The 16,330-nt window shown below is 38.8% G+C and overlaps 4 protein-coding genes across 4 annotated transcripts in view; 2 read left to right on the top strand and 2 right to left on the bottom strand.

Moving 5' to 3' along the window:
* The first annotated feature begins 1,124 nt into the window (after nucleotides 1-1,124).
* LOC111464542 (RNA polymerase sigma factor sigB) lies at nucleotides 1,125-5,167 on the top strand. The gene is made up of 6 exons (XM_023108782.1): nucleotides 1,125-1,570; nucleotides 2,763-3,532; nucleotides 3,842-4,072; nucleotides 4,163-4,303; nucleotides 4,386-4,586; nucleotides 4,678-5,167. Exons 1-6 carry the CDS (start codon nucleotides 1,141-1,143, stop codon nucleotides 4,957-4,959), a joined length of 2,055 nt encoding a protein of 684 aa, XP_022964550.1. The 5' UTR covers nucleotides 1,125-1,140; the 3' UTR covers nucleotides 4,960-5,167.
* A 1,024-nt stretch (nucleotides 5,168-6,191) lies between these two features.
* Nucleotides 6,192-9,340, top strand: LOC111464484 (chromo domain-containing protein LHP1-like). The gene is made up of 7 exons (XM_023108703.1): nucleotides 6,192-6,866; nucleotides 7,005-7,030; nucleotides 7,130-7,216; nucleotides 7,355-8,131; nucleotides 8,502-8,562; nucleotides 8,664-8,730; nucleotides 8,861-9,340. Exons 1-6 carry the CDS (start codon nucleotides 6,531-6,533, stop codon nucleotides 8,709-8,711), a joined length of 1,335 nt encoding a protein of 444 aa, XP_022964471.1. The 5' UTR covers nucleotides 6,192-6,530; the 3' UTR covers nucleotides 8,712-8,730; nucleotides 8,861-9,340.
* Nucleotides 9,341-9,757: 417 nt separating this feature from the next.
* Nucleotides 9,758-11,897, bottom strand: LOC111464551 (50S ribosomal protein L3, chloroplastic-like). Its single transcript, XM_023108796.1, has 2 exons — nucleotides 11,201-11,897; nucleotides 9,758-10,155 (listed from the first exon to the last, which is right to left on the bottom strand). Exons 1-2 carry the CDS (start codon nucleotides 11,781-11,783, stop codon nucleotides 9,866-9,868), a joined length of 873 nt encoding a protein of 290 aa, XP_022964564.1. The 5' UTR covers nucleotides 11,784-11,897; the 3' UTR covers nucleotides 9,758-9,865.
* A 423-nt stretch (nucleotides 11,898-12,320) lies between these two features.
* Nucleotides 12,321-16,330, bottom strand: part of LOC111464579 (MLO-like protein 1) — a 5,431-nt gene continuing 1,421 nt past the window's right edge. Inside the window, exons 3-13 of the mRNA XM_023108853.1 lie at nucleotides 15,469-15,585; nucleotides 15,315-15,375; nucleotides 15,061-15,155; nucleotides 14,825-14,899; nucleotides 14,655-14,743; nucleotides 14,467-14,516; nucleotides 14,121-14,161; nucleotides 13,553-13,762; nucleotides 13,391-13,458; nucleotides 13,243-13,303; nucleotides 12,321-12,791 (exon numbers count right to left, since the gene is read on the bottom strand). Of these exons, the coding sequence (XP_022964621.1) occupies nucleotides 12,552-12,791; nucleotides 13,243-13,303; nucleotides 13,391-13,458; nucleotides 13,553-13,762; nucleotides 14,121-14,161; nucleotides 14,467-14,516; nucleotides 14,655-14,743; nucleotides 14,825-14,899; nucleotides 15,061-15,155; nucleotides 15,315-15,375; nucleotides 15,469-15,585 (1,107 nt within the window). The 3' untranslated portion in view covers nucleotides 12,321-12,551. The remainder of the gene's footprint in view (nucleotides 12,792-13,242; nucleotides 13,304-13,390; nucleotides 13,459-13,552; nucleotides 13,763-14,120; nucleotides 14,162-14,466; nucleotides 14,517-14,654; nucleotides 14,744-14,824; nucleotides 14,900-15,060; nucleotides 15,156-15,314; nucleotides 15,376-15,468; nucleotides 15,586-16,330) is intronic.

The raw sequence follows: 16,330 nt of genomic DNA, 5'->3' as shown, positions 1-16,330 counted from the left end.
AAAAAAAAAAAAAAAAAAAAAAAAAAAAAAAAAAAAAAAAAAAAAAAAAAAAAAAAATCCATATCAGCAAAAAACAACAGAGAAATGAAAAGAACCTGGAGATTATTCAGCTTGATGTAGGACCATATTTGTTTGACGGCTTCAGGACGCGAAGACTCTGACATGCCGAGGAAGCCAGCGAGAGCCGGAGAAACCTGGACGGACTTAAGAATCCCCCCCAAACGATTCCCCTCTTTCTTCTCTCCGGCTTCCGATTTTTTGCGGGAAGCAGCGACACCTGAAGTTTTTATCTCCCCCTTGGGAGAAACCGCAGCCGCAGAAGAGTAAGCTTGAGTGGTAGACTTGAGTGAATCTAAGAGGGTTCTGCAACCTCTGAATAACCTAGTGCCATTGTTAAGACCTGACGCCATTTTGCTCCGGGGAAGACGGCGCTTGGGTTCGAACTTTAGGGGTTTTTACCGCTTATGGCCAACGAGAGTCTGAGACTGTGAAGGAAATGGAAATAGAGCTTTTAAACTGAGCAGAAGAAATTGGGGGCCCAACATAAATGGGCTTCCCTTGGTTTCGGCCCATGGTGATTGGACTTCCGGTGCCACTGGCCCAAATATTTTTATCCTTCCTTAAATTGTAATAAATAACTAAACAAAAAAAACCAAAATGAAATAGACTAAAATTATTGTAAGGATGGTTGGTCTGTGGGGATAATCTTCGTTATTATAACGAAAATGTAAGTAACTTGACCATGTTATAGGGGATGTTGTGCCTGAGCCGAATCCGAGTTTTGAATCTTGGACATGAGGCGTTACAATTGATATGAAAAAAGAAATATTGTAAGCTTTGAAGGTGTCGTCATAGTGACTCAGGCATCGATCAAAGAAGTTTATTGGACTAACAATGTGCTTACAGAAAATGAGTCGTCTAGATAGTGTCTGGGATTTTCATTTTTTTTTTAATAATAGTAATAATAATAAAATTTTAAATTTTTTCTCAAAATTCTATGATGAATAGTGAGAAAAATCCATTTAATTCTTTTTCTTTTCCAATGATGTGTAAAATTCCTTTTTTTTTTAATTATTTTTTTATTTTAATTTTTTTCTCTCTCTTCTCTCTCTCTCTCATAAGTGAGTTGGGGGAGGCAAAATGGGAACCTCTTATCCATTGTTTTATCAACAAAGCCTCCAAAAGCCAATTTACCCACACAAGTTTTCCTCTCTCAGCCTTCTTCTTCTTCTTCTTCTTCTTCTTCTTCACCAATCACCTCTTCCATTCCCTTCATCAATCAATGAAACCCTTTTCATATGCTTCACATTTCCCCTTCTGGGTCGCCGCCCCAGTTCAATTTTGAATGATTACTTCATTTATGTCCGCCATAGTTGCAGATTAGCGGAACCCAGTTGGAGAACGAAGAACAAGAACAAGAACAACAAGGCGATGTCGTGTTTACTTCCCCAATTCAAGTGCCATCCCGAAACATTCTCAATCCAATTTAAGACCCCCGCCAGCACAATTACGCCTACGCCTACTTCTTCTCACCATCATACCTTTCTTCCCACTGCTAATTCTACTTACTGTGAGTGTTTTACTCTCTAATTCTCTCTTTTCCCATTTTAAATGGCTTTTGATGTTTTGGGTTGCTTATTTGCCTAGCTGGGCCAAAATGGCTTGTGTTTAGTTGGATTGTTTGAAATGTTGTCCTGAGATTCTTTGTTTTAGGTGGCCATTATGCGTGCTAGTATTTTCAAATGGTGCTGGTTTTGATGTTGTTATTGTATCTGATATAGAATGAGACTTGAATTTCCCTTTTCAATTACTGTTGTGCTTGTTTAAGAGGTAGAATGTTCCTCGTTCTATTGGAATACTGCGTTGTGTTACCTGCTATCGATGTGTCGTTTGGTAATCTCTGCTTAGCCATACGGTTCTGCTATCAATGTGCTATCGATATGTTGTGATAACTTCCATAAGCTCTCATGACTTTGCTTTTGGTTTCCTCAAAAGTCCTCGTATCAATGGAGATAGCATTCCTTACTTATAAACCCAACATCAACGCCTTAGTTAGCCAACGTGGGACTCCCTCCTAATAATCCTCAACATGATTGGCAATTATGTCTAATCAGTTTCAGAGAAAAATTCTAATAGAAATAACGAAAGAGCCTCTAAGAAAAATAAAGGATGGAAGTAGTTTCTTAAACCATTCATTCAACTAGTCCTTACTTTGCCCAAATGATCTTTTGTATGTAACCATAGTTGGATAGAATGTTAGCTAGGTGTAGCGCTGTCGGTTAGACGTCTAATGTAGTTGCACACAACGTATCAACAATGAGAAAAATGGGGATTCATACCGACTTTGGAACTCCAGAAGGCCGATCAAAGGCCTCTGTTCCCATCTTTAGGCTCCTTTGATGACCATTGATTGTTTTCGTTTTGAAAATTAAGCGTATAAACACTCTTTTCACTCGGGCAAAAAAGAAAGATGAAAACCATTCTAAAGAAATTGTGAGAAAGCACACACAATTTTTGACAATAGAGCAGAAAATGAAATCGTTATCAAGCGGGACCTTAGTTACTTTTTTTCTTATCTATAGGTGTAAATGATTTCCCATTGTTTAAGTAATGGTGAAGAAAAGTCCCAAGCATATGAAATTTGGTACTCCTTTTGTAGCAGATAAGGCTATAACTGAGTAGTTCATTTGGTTGAATGTTAGTGCGAATAGTGTCCATAGATTTTATTGAAAACTTTTCTCATAAAATTTTGAATCATGCAGTTAAATTCAGAGATCCTCATAGTTTACGGACACAATGTATCTTGTCTGCGGCGTCACCACCAACATTGACTGGAACAGCTACAACATTCAATGTGGATCGACTTAAATTGCCTCCTTTTGATACGAACACCGACTCAGTCTCTGCAGAAAGACTAAGATCATATTTAGGTGCAGTCGAATCGAGCCTAGCCTCAACGCTTCTAACGAGTGAAGAGGCTACAATAGCAGCTGCTGCAGCTGAAGCAGTTGCTCTTGCAAAAGCAGCCGTCAAGGCTGCAAATGATGCAGCTCTTCTGGTTAATAATAGCAACTCTTCCAGATCAGTAACAAAATCTCAATCGTCTTCGAGATCCAATGCTCTACATTTCAAATGGGATCAGTTTATGGAATCCGAAAGGGCTGATATAATCGGAGAGCCGGTAGGAGTTAATAATCGTCCTGTGGAAGGTGATGCTTTGGAACCCAGCACAGCAGAATCTGATGATATGGAGCCAACATCTGAAGAACTTGAACTCTTAGAGGATGAATTCTCTAAGAGTATAGCCGTAAGATCGATTCGTCAAACAGAACGAAAAGCTAGAAGAACTAGAGCCTCAGAGAAGGCTGCTACTAGTGTAGTGTCACTGAAGTCGGGTTCTAGCAGCCGGAAGAAGCGTAATTCTGGACAAGAAGTGGACTACAATGACCCATTGCGTTATTTGAGAGCAACTACAAGCGCTTCTAAACTTCTTACTGCAAGTGATGAGCTTGAACTGTCAGAAGGAATTCAGGTTTGGATCGAAAACCACATCGCACTTGAAAACGTTAACATCGACCTGCAAGTAAAAGTAAAAATAAATTCAGCTTTTCAGAACTCAACTTTACAGTCACTACTAAATCTGGAGTAGAAACATTATGTCAAATAACTTTTGATCTGATCCTGCTTTTATACAGAATGTAGCTGTTGTTTCTTTCCTCAAATTTGATTCATTTATCAACTACAATTGCTCTTTAGATAGTATTTTGGATTAATATCTGGATTTGTTGTTATTTTCCTCGTGTTGTGTTCGATTACCGACACTTGTTCCGACTATTTCTAGGACTTGCTGAAACTGGAAAGACTCAAGGAGGAGCTTGCAGGACGTTACGGGAACGAACCAACCTTTGCACAATGGGCTGCTGCTGCTGGAGTAAACCAGAGGACGCTGAGAAAGCGTCTAAACTACGGTACTTTTTGTAAAGATAAAATGATAAAAAGCAACATTCGTCTTGTCATATCGATAGCGAAAAATTATCAGGGAGGTGGAATGAATCTCCAAGATCTAGTTCAGGTACTTTTTCATCGATGCACACGAACCAAAATGCTTATAAATGGAAACTGAAAATTCGAATGCCTTGTCATTGCTCGTGTTGTGATGTAGGAAGGATGTCGAGGCCTTGTACGAGGTGCGGAGAAGTTCGATGCTTCAAAAGGCTTCAAGTTTTCAACGTATGCTCATTGGTGGATTAAGCAGGCAGTCCGAAAGTCTCTTTCCGATCAGTCGAGGACTATTCGCTTGCCGGTATGTTTCTTTCCACCTGAATTATGACAGGAGAGAAAAAAAAATTCCCAATGAACTAAAGATTTCATTGATGAATGGACAGTTTCACATGGTGGAAGCAACTTATAAGGTAAAGGAAGCTAGAAAGCAATTATATACTGCAAATGGAAGACTTCCTAACGATGAAGAAATCGCCGTAGCAGCCGGTCTGTCGATGAAGAGGCTTGCTACAGTACTGATGACTCCGAAAGCACCTCGATCCCTGGAACAGAAGTTCGGGATCAATCAAAATCTCAAACCTTCGGTCTGTCGTCTTGCTACTACTCGGATCTTCCTTCCTCTCCCATTGCAGTCTCAGCATGTTTTAACTAGTTGAATCTCATGCTCTTTTCCAGGAAGTCATTTCCGACCCGGAAGCAGTAACCGCAGAAGATCTGTTGATAAAACAGTTCATGAAGCAGGAGCTCGAAAAGGTACTCGACTCGCTTAATCCGAGAGAGAGACAAATAATTAGATGGAGGTATGGCATGGAAGATGGGAGGATGAAAACATTGCAAGAAATAGGAGAAATGATGGGTGTAAGTAGGGAAAGAATTAGACAAATTGAGCTATGTGCGTTCAGAAAACTCAAAAACAAGAAGAGAACTAAGCATTTGCAGCAGTATCTGATGCCATGATGATGAGTTCTTCATCAGATTCCTTCAAAGAGTATCTATTATGATCTGGTATGAGAGGCTTAAACAAGGCTTGTTCTTTCTTTTTTCTGTAACATTTTTATTGTTCTTTCCCACTTTGAGGATAGATTAGTATCATGTTGTTTACAGACTGATAGCTACTTTCTGTTCATACATATTTAATTTAAATCAAGAGATTTGTCTTGATCCATGATTGTGGCTTCTGGATTAATGTCTTTACGATATAGTGTAACGAAAAGATGAACTTTTTTCGGGTTCTTGACGACAGTTGTGCTATCAATACCAGATTCTATAGTCGAGCCGACCGATAATTCTACAGAAGGTTAGGGGTGAATTGAGACTTTTGAGTGGTGAATCAGTCCTTGTTGAACACAAATGTTTGTGGGAAACACTTGCACGCTGATTGAAAACCTAACCCTAGGTAGGGTAGAATGGTACTTCTAATAGATTAAGTATCTAAGATACCTGAATCATTTTCTTAAAATAAATATACAATAGACTCTACAATTATTAGGCTTAATCCTATTGAGCTCGTGATGACATTTTAACAGTTTTATGAGTGGGTTGAGAGGACTATCGTCTTCAGATTAGGCCGGAGCTCAAGAATTGGCAATTGGCCGTCAAAGATGGGCTATTGGAAATTGGTGTTGATCCCTGTAATGGGTTGACTTTGGATCATTCAATGGGTACCAAGATTGGTGGTTCGGCATTCAACAGTTTAGGTCATAGGCACAGTGTTGTTGATCTCCTCAGTTGTGTGAAAGCTTTGAACACGGATCGAAGCAATGGGTAATTGGGGTTGTTTTTCGCGATCAAAGAAGGCCATGCAATAGGGGCATGCTTGACACGTTCCACAAAATTTAGGTGTATGTTGTATATTTAACCAATTATGTTTTTGTTCGGATAATTCCGTCAAATATATTAACAAAACGGGACCCTTGCATGTCCCATTTTGTATCGGTCACACTTGCGTTGCCTAATCAAAACAATACGAGCATAATCATTTGGGCCTCATTTTGATAATTTTGTTGATTTTTAAAACACAACACATTTACTACGAGAATATCTCACCAATCCCTCCTATGTCTCAGCCTTAATTTCATCCCACCAAATTATCCAAAAAAAAAAAAAAAAGGAACAAGTTCATCTTATTCCCATTTCAACTCACGCAATATCATCTTGAATTCGGTTCACCAACATCAACGCTGTGGAGTTAGAACAGACGGCGTAATCCGAAATTGGGAGCAAAAGAACGACACCCACATCAGATTTGGCAGAAAAAAGAGAGGCAAAATATAAAACGTTTCATACAGGAAAAGGAAAATTTCAATAAATGTGGCACCTCAGTCCATTTTGTAGTGACATTTATCTTCGTTTTGGAAAAATGTTGAGAACCCACATAAACCCTTGAGCGTAGGTGAATTTGCAGTGGAATTTTGCGGGTTCCCAATCTCCAAAAACCCACAAAACCCCTTGAAATTAAAGAGCATGTGCGTTTTATCTTCAATTTCTAAGTTCGTAAGGAGAAGTACAGAGGGAGAGAGGATTTTAGAATGAAAATCAAAGGGAGTGGAAGGAAGAAAAGTGCGAGCGGTTCAACGGTGGCCATGGATGGTGGTGAAGTCGTCCATGGAGGCGACTCGGATTACGCTAATATGAACAGCAACAACAACAACAACAACAACAACGCCATTATTAGCGTTGAGCCTTCGACTTCACATTTATCGAAGACCCATCAAGAACAAAACCTAGGAGAGCTTGATGACGGCGGCGATGGGGAGGAAGAAGATGAACACGACGGCGATGAGGCTGATTTTGCTGCTCAGAGAACCAATCTCGATGATGGGTTCTATGAAATTGAAGCAATTCGTCGAAAAAGAGTTCGTAAGGTGTTCTTATTTTCGATTCTCCTTGTGTTTAGGTCTTCTGATTTCTTTGAATTGTATGAATGATGGGTTTATGAATGTTTGTTCATTTACTGATTTCGGGGGTTTCTTTGCTGTGGGGATGATTGATTCAAAACACAGGGACAGCTTCAGTACTTGATCAAATGGTAAGCCATAGCTGCACCTCTTTGTTGTTTGGTTGTCTTGGTTTCTTAGAGCTTGACTATGGGTACTCAAATTACTGACCAAACTGAGCTTTCCTAAAGGCGAGGCTGGCCGGAGACGGCTAATACTTGGGAGCCCTTGGAGAATCTCCATACGTGCTCCGATTTCATCGACGCATTTGAACGGAGGTATTCTCGTCTACTTCGATCAGTATCTTTTGTTGGTAGCTAGAGTAAGCATTCATTGACATGTGCTGCTGATTGCTGTGATGGTTTCTTGTGAAGTTTAAGGTATAATGTTGTTGAAATTCGGTTTTGTTTTCGAAGTTTAATGACAGGAAAGCAACGGAAGCGAAAGAGAAAACACGGGGTTGTTCATACTCAAACTAAGAAAAGGCAGCAGGGAGCTAACTTTTCTACTTACAATGTCACAGATGTTGAAATCAGTGTTCTTGATCAACGTCTGCCGTCTGCTCCGATAAACATGTCTAGCCTTACTCATCATTACGCTCATTCGCAAGCGATTGTTTGTAATCACGAAGGAGATAAGAATGGAGATGTAATAGCTCTTGAAAGAGGCAAGAAAATCGATATTGATAACGTGGGGAAGAATGCTACTCAACGAAAGAAAGATGAACATGAGTATGATCCGAAACTTAGTGAGCTTAAGGCAACAGTATTAACGAACGTAGCCATTGGCGATAAGCTTGCAGTCAATTTTCAAGAAGCTAGGACGACGGATAACAATGGCCCGGCAGCTCTTTCTAAAAGTGGCACTGTGGAAGCAACCGCTGACAATCGGTGCATTGGGGCTAAGAGAAGGAAGTCGGGTTCGGTTAAAAGGTTTAGACAAGATTCAACTTTATCTGAACTACCTGTGGCTCAAAATGCAGAATTGACATTGGCTGTAGTAGAATCCGGTGCTCAAGTAGAACCGATTGGGATCGAGAATTCTGGATATCGTGGGGAAAGTTTCATTCGCAATAACAAGACCGATGACGCCAGAAACGAGCTGCGAATCATCAAGATTATCAAACCGTTAGGCTATTCTGCATCTGTGTCGAACAACATTCAGGACGTGTTGGTAACGTTTGTGGCCATGAGGTATGTCAGCTTTGTCTTGCCTAACTCTGTCCTATTTTTTTAAATATATAATGAAAGTGGACAGTATCATACCATTGTAGAGATTCGTGGTTCTGAACATGGTATTGGAGCTATGTTCTTAACGTAGTCATGTCAATAGAATCCTCAAATATCGAACAAAGAAGTGAGCTTTGAAGGTGCAGTAAAAAAGTGATCCAAAGTGCCGAACAAATGGTGTACTTTTTTAGAGGGCTCCTAAGAAAGGAGTTGAACCTTAATTAGGGGGATGTTGTTCGAGGGCTCTATAGATCTCAAGGGAGGCTCTATGGTGAATCTCATGTCGGTCTATTTCATACCAATGACATATTTTGTAATAATTTCTTTGTTTTAGGTCTGATGGAACCGAAGTGATGGTCGATAACAAGTTCCTCAAGGCTAACAATCCGCTACTGGTAACTCGTTCAATTCTTCACTTTATTATGCTTTTGAACTTCCTTAAACAATGCTCAATTGTTCTTCCTTCTATTCTAACTGTTGTGTTAACTAATACCAGTTGATCAACTTCTACGAGCAACATCTCCGCTATACGACTAGATCATGAATAGCAAAACGAACGAACGGTACGACTTTTGGGATCCCGTCTTTGTTATTTCTTTATATTTTCGTGCATTTCTACTGCCTCTTGGTGCGCATGATCGAGTATAAGGAGATGGTTAAACAAGGTCTATACGTTTTTCTTATCAATAACAGTATCCTCCACCGTGGTCACGTCTCCTTCTTGCTGTGAAGAAACGAGATAAGAAGTTCGAGGCTTAGAATCTTTCCGCTAATTATGATATTAATGTTTTATATGTAGGTAGCTGCGTCGTTCCTAAGGTTTTGTATATAGTACCGTCGTGTCGATCTCGTTGCAGTCAATGCACTTGTTTAATCTTTGATTTCTCAAGAGTCAAGAGCAATGGATAGAATTGGTTGTAACTTAAAGAGTCCTTAGGGAGTCAATGCAATCATTGTGGATTGCATATATATGGTCTTTTTTTCCCCCTTTTCTTGTGTGTTTTTGAGAACGATACGATAGTATGTTTCCTCGAGGTGTTTTTTGTTCTTTTCTATGCTTTTGGAGACGACATCGTGTCGAAGTTTACATGGGAAGAGAGCGAATTTCTGTTTCCGAGCAATGTGGCTCGCAATTTATGCACTAAAAATGAAAAAAGAGTGATAATTACTCCTCCATGGCTGTTTTTGAAGAACGAGTCATCGTTCTTCACTTAGACGAAGCCACGCCTCCATGGAGAACGTTCACTTCAAGTTCTAATGTCGTTTTCGAACTTAAATATTGTGTTCTACACAACCTTGTTTCTTGTCCGCCCTCGACCCATCCTCAACTTTATGTCTACAATCATCATCATGCATGGATGAAACAACAGGTCGAAAGTGGACATTTGGGAGATGAAATTGAATGGAATCACAGAAAATCTTGTAAAGTAATGATGAACAATTTGCATCATTATTATAGCTTTAATGCAATTTTTACTATGGGTTTCACTTGTTTTTTTAGATTTTCAACCAAAATTTTAAAACAAAAACGTTTTTGTTCTCAAAATTAAGAACAAACTTATTAAACTATGAACAGAAGAATGCAGCCCATGATGAAAAAAGTGGGAATGGATTAAAAATTTTCAGGAGAACTCAAGTGTGAAGTAATCATAATACAAATAACCAGTTGAAGAGATGCAACAGCTCAAAAGATTAAAGCTAATTCTTAGGAATGTTCTTTCCTACTATCTTTGCAGGAGCTATTCGAAGAAGGTTTCCTGGCTTACCAGGGACAGCTCCTTTGATCATCACAACATTAAGCTCATCATCTACCTTTACAATCTTCAGTTTTCTGATCTTTCTCTTGGTTCCTCCCATCCTTCCAGGCATCTTTTTCCCCTTGTACACGCGACCTGGTGTAGTTCCTGCACCGATTGATCCAAGTGCCCTGTGGCTCTTCGAACCGTGGGTCATCGGACCCCTTTTGAAGTTGTGCCTCTTGATTCCACCTACAGAAGAATTAGATCGAAAACAGTTAAGAGAGTAGTGTTGAAAGGAATGAAGAACACATAAAATTATTTAAATTTACTTTCTTCTTTACATTCATTATCCACATGTTGAGTGAGTCTTGTAAATCAAATTAATATCGAAGTTTACACAAAGGGGTATTGAGAACGTGTTAAAGGATCAAAATCTAGCATAAAGTTTGCTCTCATTTCTAATGGTCATTTAACAGGGTATTACACATTTTGAGTTCAAATCCTTGTAATAAATCGAGTACTAATACTTAAGCTGATCTACAAAGGGAGAGTATAGTAAGTAGTTGAACATGTATATTTAGATGCAAGCACAATATCATGGAGTCTACTGGACCGCCAACTTAAGCATATAAAAACTTGCTAGACAGCCCACACCTCCTCACCCACATAAGAAATTTGCAAAATCTAACAAGATCGAGATTCAGTATGGAACATAAAACGTTTGAGATTTAGATGACATTTCCTGATATCAATACTGTAACAACCAAAACCCACTTCAAAAGATATTGTCTTTTATGGAATTTTTCTTTCGGGCTTCCCTTCAAGGTTTTTAAAACGTGTCGGCAAGGGAGAGATTTTCACTCTTGTAAAGAATGTTTAGATCTCACAGATACTTTGGGATTTAGAAATTTTGAACGGCTTCAGACTTCGGAATTGTAGTAATTGGGCATCCAACAGTAAAATATCAATGAAAATTCATGGTTAATTCTTCCAGAGCATGCCTAAATTCAACTCCAACATTATCCAGGCGCAGAACAAAGGCCAGAAGAAGTCTTGGAGGAAAATGAAAATCCAATTTTAAACTGCTTCAAACTTTGGAATTGTATATGTAATTGGGCATTCAACAGTACAATATCAATGAAAATTCATGGTTAATTCTTCCTGAGCATGCCTAAATTCAACTCCAACATTATCCAGGCACAGAACAAAAGCCAGAAGCTTAGAGGCAAATGAAAATCCAAGGAAATTCAATGAAACATAGACTTCAAAACAGAATGAGCAAGAAGCACAAAACCTTGAAATCCCTTTCCAATTGTGATGCCGGAGACATCAACCAGATCGCCCTCCTTGAAAAGTTCATTGAAAACCAACCGTTGATTGGGCTCAAATCCATCAACATTCACAAGACGAAACTCCTGCAAATGGCGCATAGGAATCGCTCCAGCTTTCTCGAGATGCCCTAATTCCGGTTTCGTCAATTTCCGATCCCTAACCCTACGGTACCCAACCTGAACGGCACTGTAGCCGTCGGTCGCCTCCGTCTTAACCTGCGTGACGATATTGCCTTCCTTGAAACCAACCACCGTGACAGGGACGACCTTGCCGTCCGGCTCGAAGAAGCTCATCATACCGAGCTTGGTGGCCATTACTCCAATGCCGGCCTCCATACTCATACAAACCGGTACGCCATTGTTAGTGTGTCTAGTGGTTCTTTGTGCCGGAAATTGGAGACGAAGGTTGCTGTTGTGGTGGGATTTGAGAGGAAGGGCGAGGAAGGAAGTTCTTAGCCTCAGAGACGAAGATGAAGAAGAAGCATTGTTAGTGAAAATTGGATGTCGGATTGAGGTTGAAGCTGAAGAAAATGGTATGGCCGACATCTCTTCTTCTCTGGTTTCAGAGATTCATGTGGTGATGAAGAAGAAGAAGAAGAAGAAGAAAGACGAAGAACGAACTGGGGATGGCGAGGATTGCTCGTTTTCTTATCCGTTTATTTCTCTTATTTTCCCCCCATTATTAAACAAATAAATATAATAAAAAGGATAAATGGAAAAAAAAAAAATACTAGAATTTGCTGATTGGTCAAAAATTCAAGAATACTTTTATAAATTTAGCCTATGTATAAAGATTAAAATAATATTTTAACCTAAGTTAGTTCTACAAAATAACCTCCAAAACATGAACTTACTAAACCTGAGCGATTGAATGAGTAAATATCACATGAAGCTTTAGACACCACTTGTAACGACCCAGATCCTCCCCTAGGAGATATTGTCCTTTTGGGCTTTCCCTTTCGGGCTTCCCCTCAAGACTTCAAAACGCGTCTGCTAGGAGAAGGTTTCCACACAGTTATAAAGGGTGTTCTGTTATTCTCCCCAACCAATGTGGGACATCACATCAATATCATACACAACTCACAAATGCAAAAGCCTACAAATAGATTATCAAAGTGATACAATACAGGATACAACACATGGATAGGATTGCTCCACTGTTCAAAATTTTACGGAATATCGAAACGCTTTGACATTTCTCCTATGGGACGGGGTCGGTACACCGGTTACTGTATAATGCAACTCTACAAGTGATGAGCGAGTAAGAGAGAGAGAGAGAGAGGGGCATACATTAGCTTAATCATTTGATTTGGACTAAGGCAGATCATTTGATTTGGAGGCATCAGGCTTAATTTCTGTTGGTGCAGTAGAAGCCTTGCGTAGAACATTTCCCAGCTGAATCCCCACACTAGACCCGTCTTCCTTGCTTCCTTGGCTGGAGCCATCAGTAGCTGCTGCTTTCAGTCCCTTCCTTTTCTTCACCTTCTGAGCCCACCCAACTAGACCTACTTGTACATGGTCTTCAAAGATTGCTTTCTTGAAAGAACTTCCCATCTACATTTCATTGTATTCGGAAATAATGTCAGGTCCACCGGACACCAAAAAACTAAGAACTCATTTGGTAACGTTTCTGTTTTTTGTTTCTAGTTTTTGAGAAAAAGAAATCTTTGGTAACGGTTCTCATTTCTTTCTTAACACGAGAAAATAAGAAACAAGAAACAAAAAATGAAAACGCTACTCAATGATATCGACATTTTGTGAGATCCCACGTCGGTTGGAGAGGAGAACGAAACATTTTTTGTAAGAGTATGGAAATATCTCCCTAGCAGACGCGTTTTAAAAACGTTGAGGGGAATCCCAAAAGGAAAAAGCCCAAAGAGGACAATATCTGCTAGTGGTGGACTTAGGATGTTACACATTTCTTCCCATTTTGTTGAGTAATAAGAAGATTTACTATTGAATTTGACTATGATAAGCTCTCATAATAACCCGTTATTGGACTCACCTGCGTGACGATAGCGTAGAGCGGTAGGGTGCTGTAACTGCAAAGAACCTGAACAAACACCCTGATCCAAACAAATGAAATGGAAATTAGTGACCAAGATGAGGTAATTGTCTGGCAGGAAAACCAAAATATGGAGCTTGTGTTTTACCCAATAATAAGCCTAGGAATGATATAGGCGACTTTTCCCATGATGCACGAGTCGAAGCCATATTGAACCTAGAAACATAACCAAGCATGACTTTGGGTCTCAATTAAACAAAAATATCATCATAATCATCAGCAGATACAAGTCAGTTTGCTGCTTACGTACCCATATCCAGAAGAAAAATCCAATCTCGAAAGCGTTTTGGAAAAGTATAAAATGGATCAAGAAGAGAACGATACGGGGTCGCTGAAACCAAAAGTGATCGTCGGATGGTTGGACTATCAGATCACCTTCGATTGCTACATGCTTCTCTGCAACCTCATGAGCCAGCTGGGCTATCACATGTTCCAGCTTGGCTCCCACAGCAAGCAGAAGCTGGAAAAAGAGGAATAATGAGTATCCAAATGAAATGCAGAAGAAATAAATGAAGTATGATAGAACTTCATGCCATTTCAAGAAACAAAAACAAAAAATCTAAGGTTATAAACAGCATTTTGGGAGCTCATTGGTTGAATTTATCCGCGAGTGCTTGAGTCAGTTACCATATTTGGTCGTCAAGGTAACTCATAAGATACTTAAACGTAGCATCGCCATCTACAAACCTCCACGATCGTGTAAAAAATTGTGAAGTTCAGTCAAGTATATAAGCCTACACAGCTATATTGGTAACAAGATACAAACTCAAACTCACTTTTCAATCAACAGATTTGTGAGGGATGATAAAACTACTTACAATAAGAGGAATGAATGCTATCCAGAAATATGTATGCCAGCCTGCATGTGTAAGTAGAAGATAATGATTATCAAACTAACATTATTCTTACGGATAATACAATGGAAACTCATCCTAATCTATAAAAAGCAAGTATTGAACTTCCATATAGCAACTATTCAAAATGGTTTTTATTCGAATCGAGAAGCTTAAAGTTTTACATATGAGATACTGACAGGGGTGACTCTAGTGGTATGAGCTTAGAATGTTTAGAAATATACTCCAAATTTTTGAGTTTGAGGATGGTAAGGGCTAGGAAATTTAAGGAAATTCCATATATAAACGGATCAGAGAAGCGTTGTCGTACCGTTAATATTAAGGAGCAAGAAGACAACCACGAAGATCCAAAGATACCAACTGCAACAAAGATTGTAGAAATGAGAGGAGCTGTGGAAAAGAAATATGATAGCTCGAAAGTTATAATGATTGGCTCAACTACAAAATTGAGCAATCCTGCTGCCAAGTATGAAAGGGTACTTCCAGATATTCACTTGCCTGATACCGACAACATGTTTGAAATCATCCTCAAGGGCACGTATCATATACTTGTGAAAATTAAACTTGGGGTTTCCCCTGCAGTGTGTCTACAGCAGTGAAACTTTTATTAAAGCAGTATGAGAATGAACGTCAAATATCGATCGACATTGAATCGTAGATGGCTTTACCATAATGAAACCAAGTCGTAACGTCACATAATCTGCTTTTGTTACAGAAGCATAAAATTGCTTGAGGAAGGAACGCTGAAGGAAAACCCAAGAAAGAGTGTTAAAACAAGCAATAACTCTTAACAGCATCACATGTTTTGATTCGAAAATGCATGTTCAAACTAAATGTGGAGCCTACAAGAAGAGCTGAATCTTTACCAATGATATATTTTTGGTAAGAAAGTGATTGGACTTACCAACCAACCAAGAAGAGCTGAATCTTTACCAATGCCCTGGAAGTGGTCTTTGATAAAAGCATGCTGATGGACATGAGTGACTTTTGGTTCTAGAACTGCAAAAGAATTGGGATTAAAACAAGAATTAGGTGACCAACCGAGAGCTTTTTTAGTGCACATATCAACTTAAGAGTCTATTCACACAGTTCTTTCAATCTCGAACCGTATTTTATTTATTGGTGATATGTCCAGAAAAATTTATGTCAAATGGTTACCGTCTTCGGCATCGTAATTCTCTTTTGCAATAGAATCCTCCCAAGCCTTCCATTGACGAATCTATATCATCACACAAAGAAATAAAACTGAGATCAAACAGTCAAGTTATCCTGTAATGATAGCTATCAGAAAACAAGCCTACTAGTTGTTTACCTTCAATCCTCCAAAAACCACAGTGAGAACACAAAATGTCACGTGGACAATAGCTAGGATGAAGATAAAAATATGTAGATGATGCAATGCTTCAAGTGATAGCAATGGCACCTTATCCTGGAGAGGAGAAAGGTTAAATTAAAAACAATTTATAAAGACAAAGATATCTGCAGGGCAGAGCAATGAGACCGAAATAGTGTAAGACAACAGCAGGATATATGGGTGAATTGTGGATACTGTTGAGGATTGGTTGGGAGAGGAGTCCCACGTCGGTTAATTAAGAGGTTGATCATGGATTCATAAGGAATAAATCTCCATTGGTACGAGGTCTTTTGGGGAAACCAAAAGTAAAACCATAAGAGCTTATGCTCAAAGTGGACACTATCATACAATTGTGGAGAGTCGTGATATCTAACAGATACAACCTCAATTTTCACGACAAAAGGCCATTAACATATTTAAAGAGAACACTTCAGAACCAGTCCAATAATATTTTATTCTTCTGTTTCGTGTTCTTTGCATTCTTTTTTAACAAGAACTCAAATAAGCTTGATAAATACTTAGAACACCATTGTTTCCAAAAGTTGAATATGAAAAAAGGGGGAAAAAGGGGTAAAGAAGTGTTAACTGGATCAATTTGAACCCAGATTCCTACAGTCTACATATGAAAGTGATACTCTTAACTGAAACAAAAAATGGGATAGAATGAAAATCAAAATTTGTAATATTGTGCTCACTAAACCTGTTCTGTACTTGGAATAAAAATATTTATATTTTAATATAGATACATCATGAATAGTACTTTCTCAAAAAAAAAAAAAAAAAAAAAAAAAAAAAAAAAAAAAAAAAAAAAAAAGAAAGA

Source organism: Cucurbita moschata, unplaced genomic scaffold, assembly GCF_002738365.1.
Source record: "Cucurbita moschata cultivar Rifu unplaced genomic scaffold, Cmos_1.0 Cmo_Scf00030, whole genome shotgun sequence".
Lineage (NCBI taxonomy): Eukaryota > Viridiplantae > Streptophyta > Magnoliopsida > Cucurbitales > Cucurbitaceae > Cucurbita > Cucurbita moschata.
Note: the sequence above shows the minus strand (reverse complement) of the source record. Positions and strands in the feature narration are given on the sequence as shown.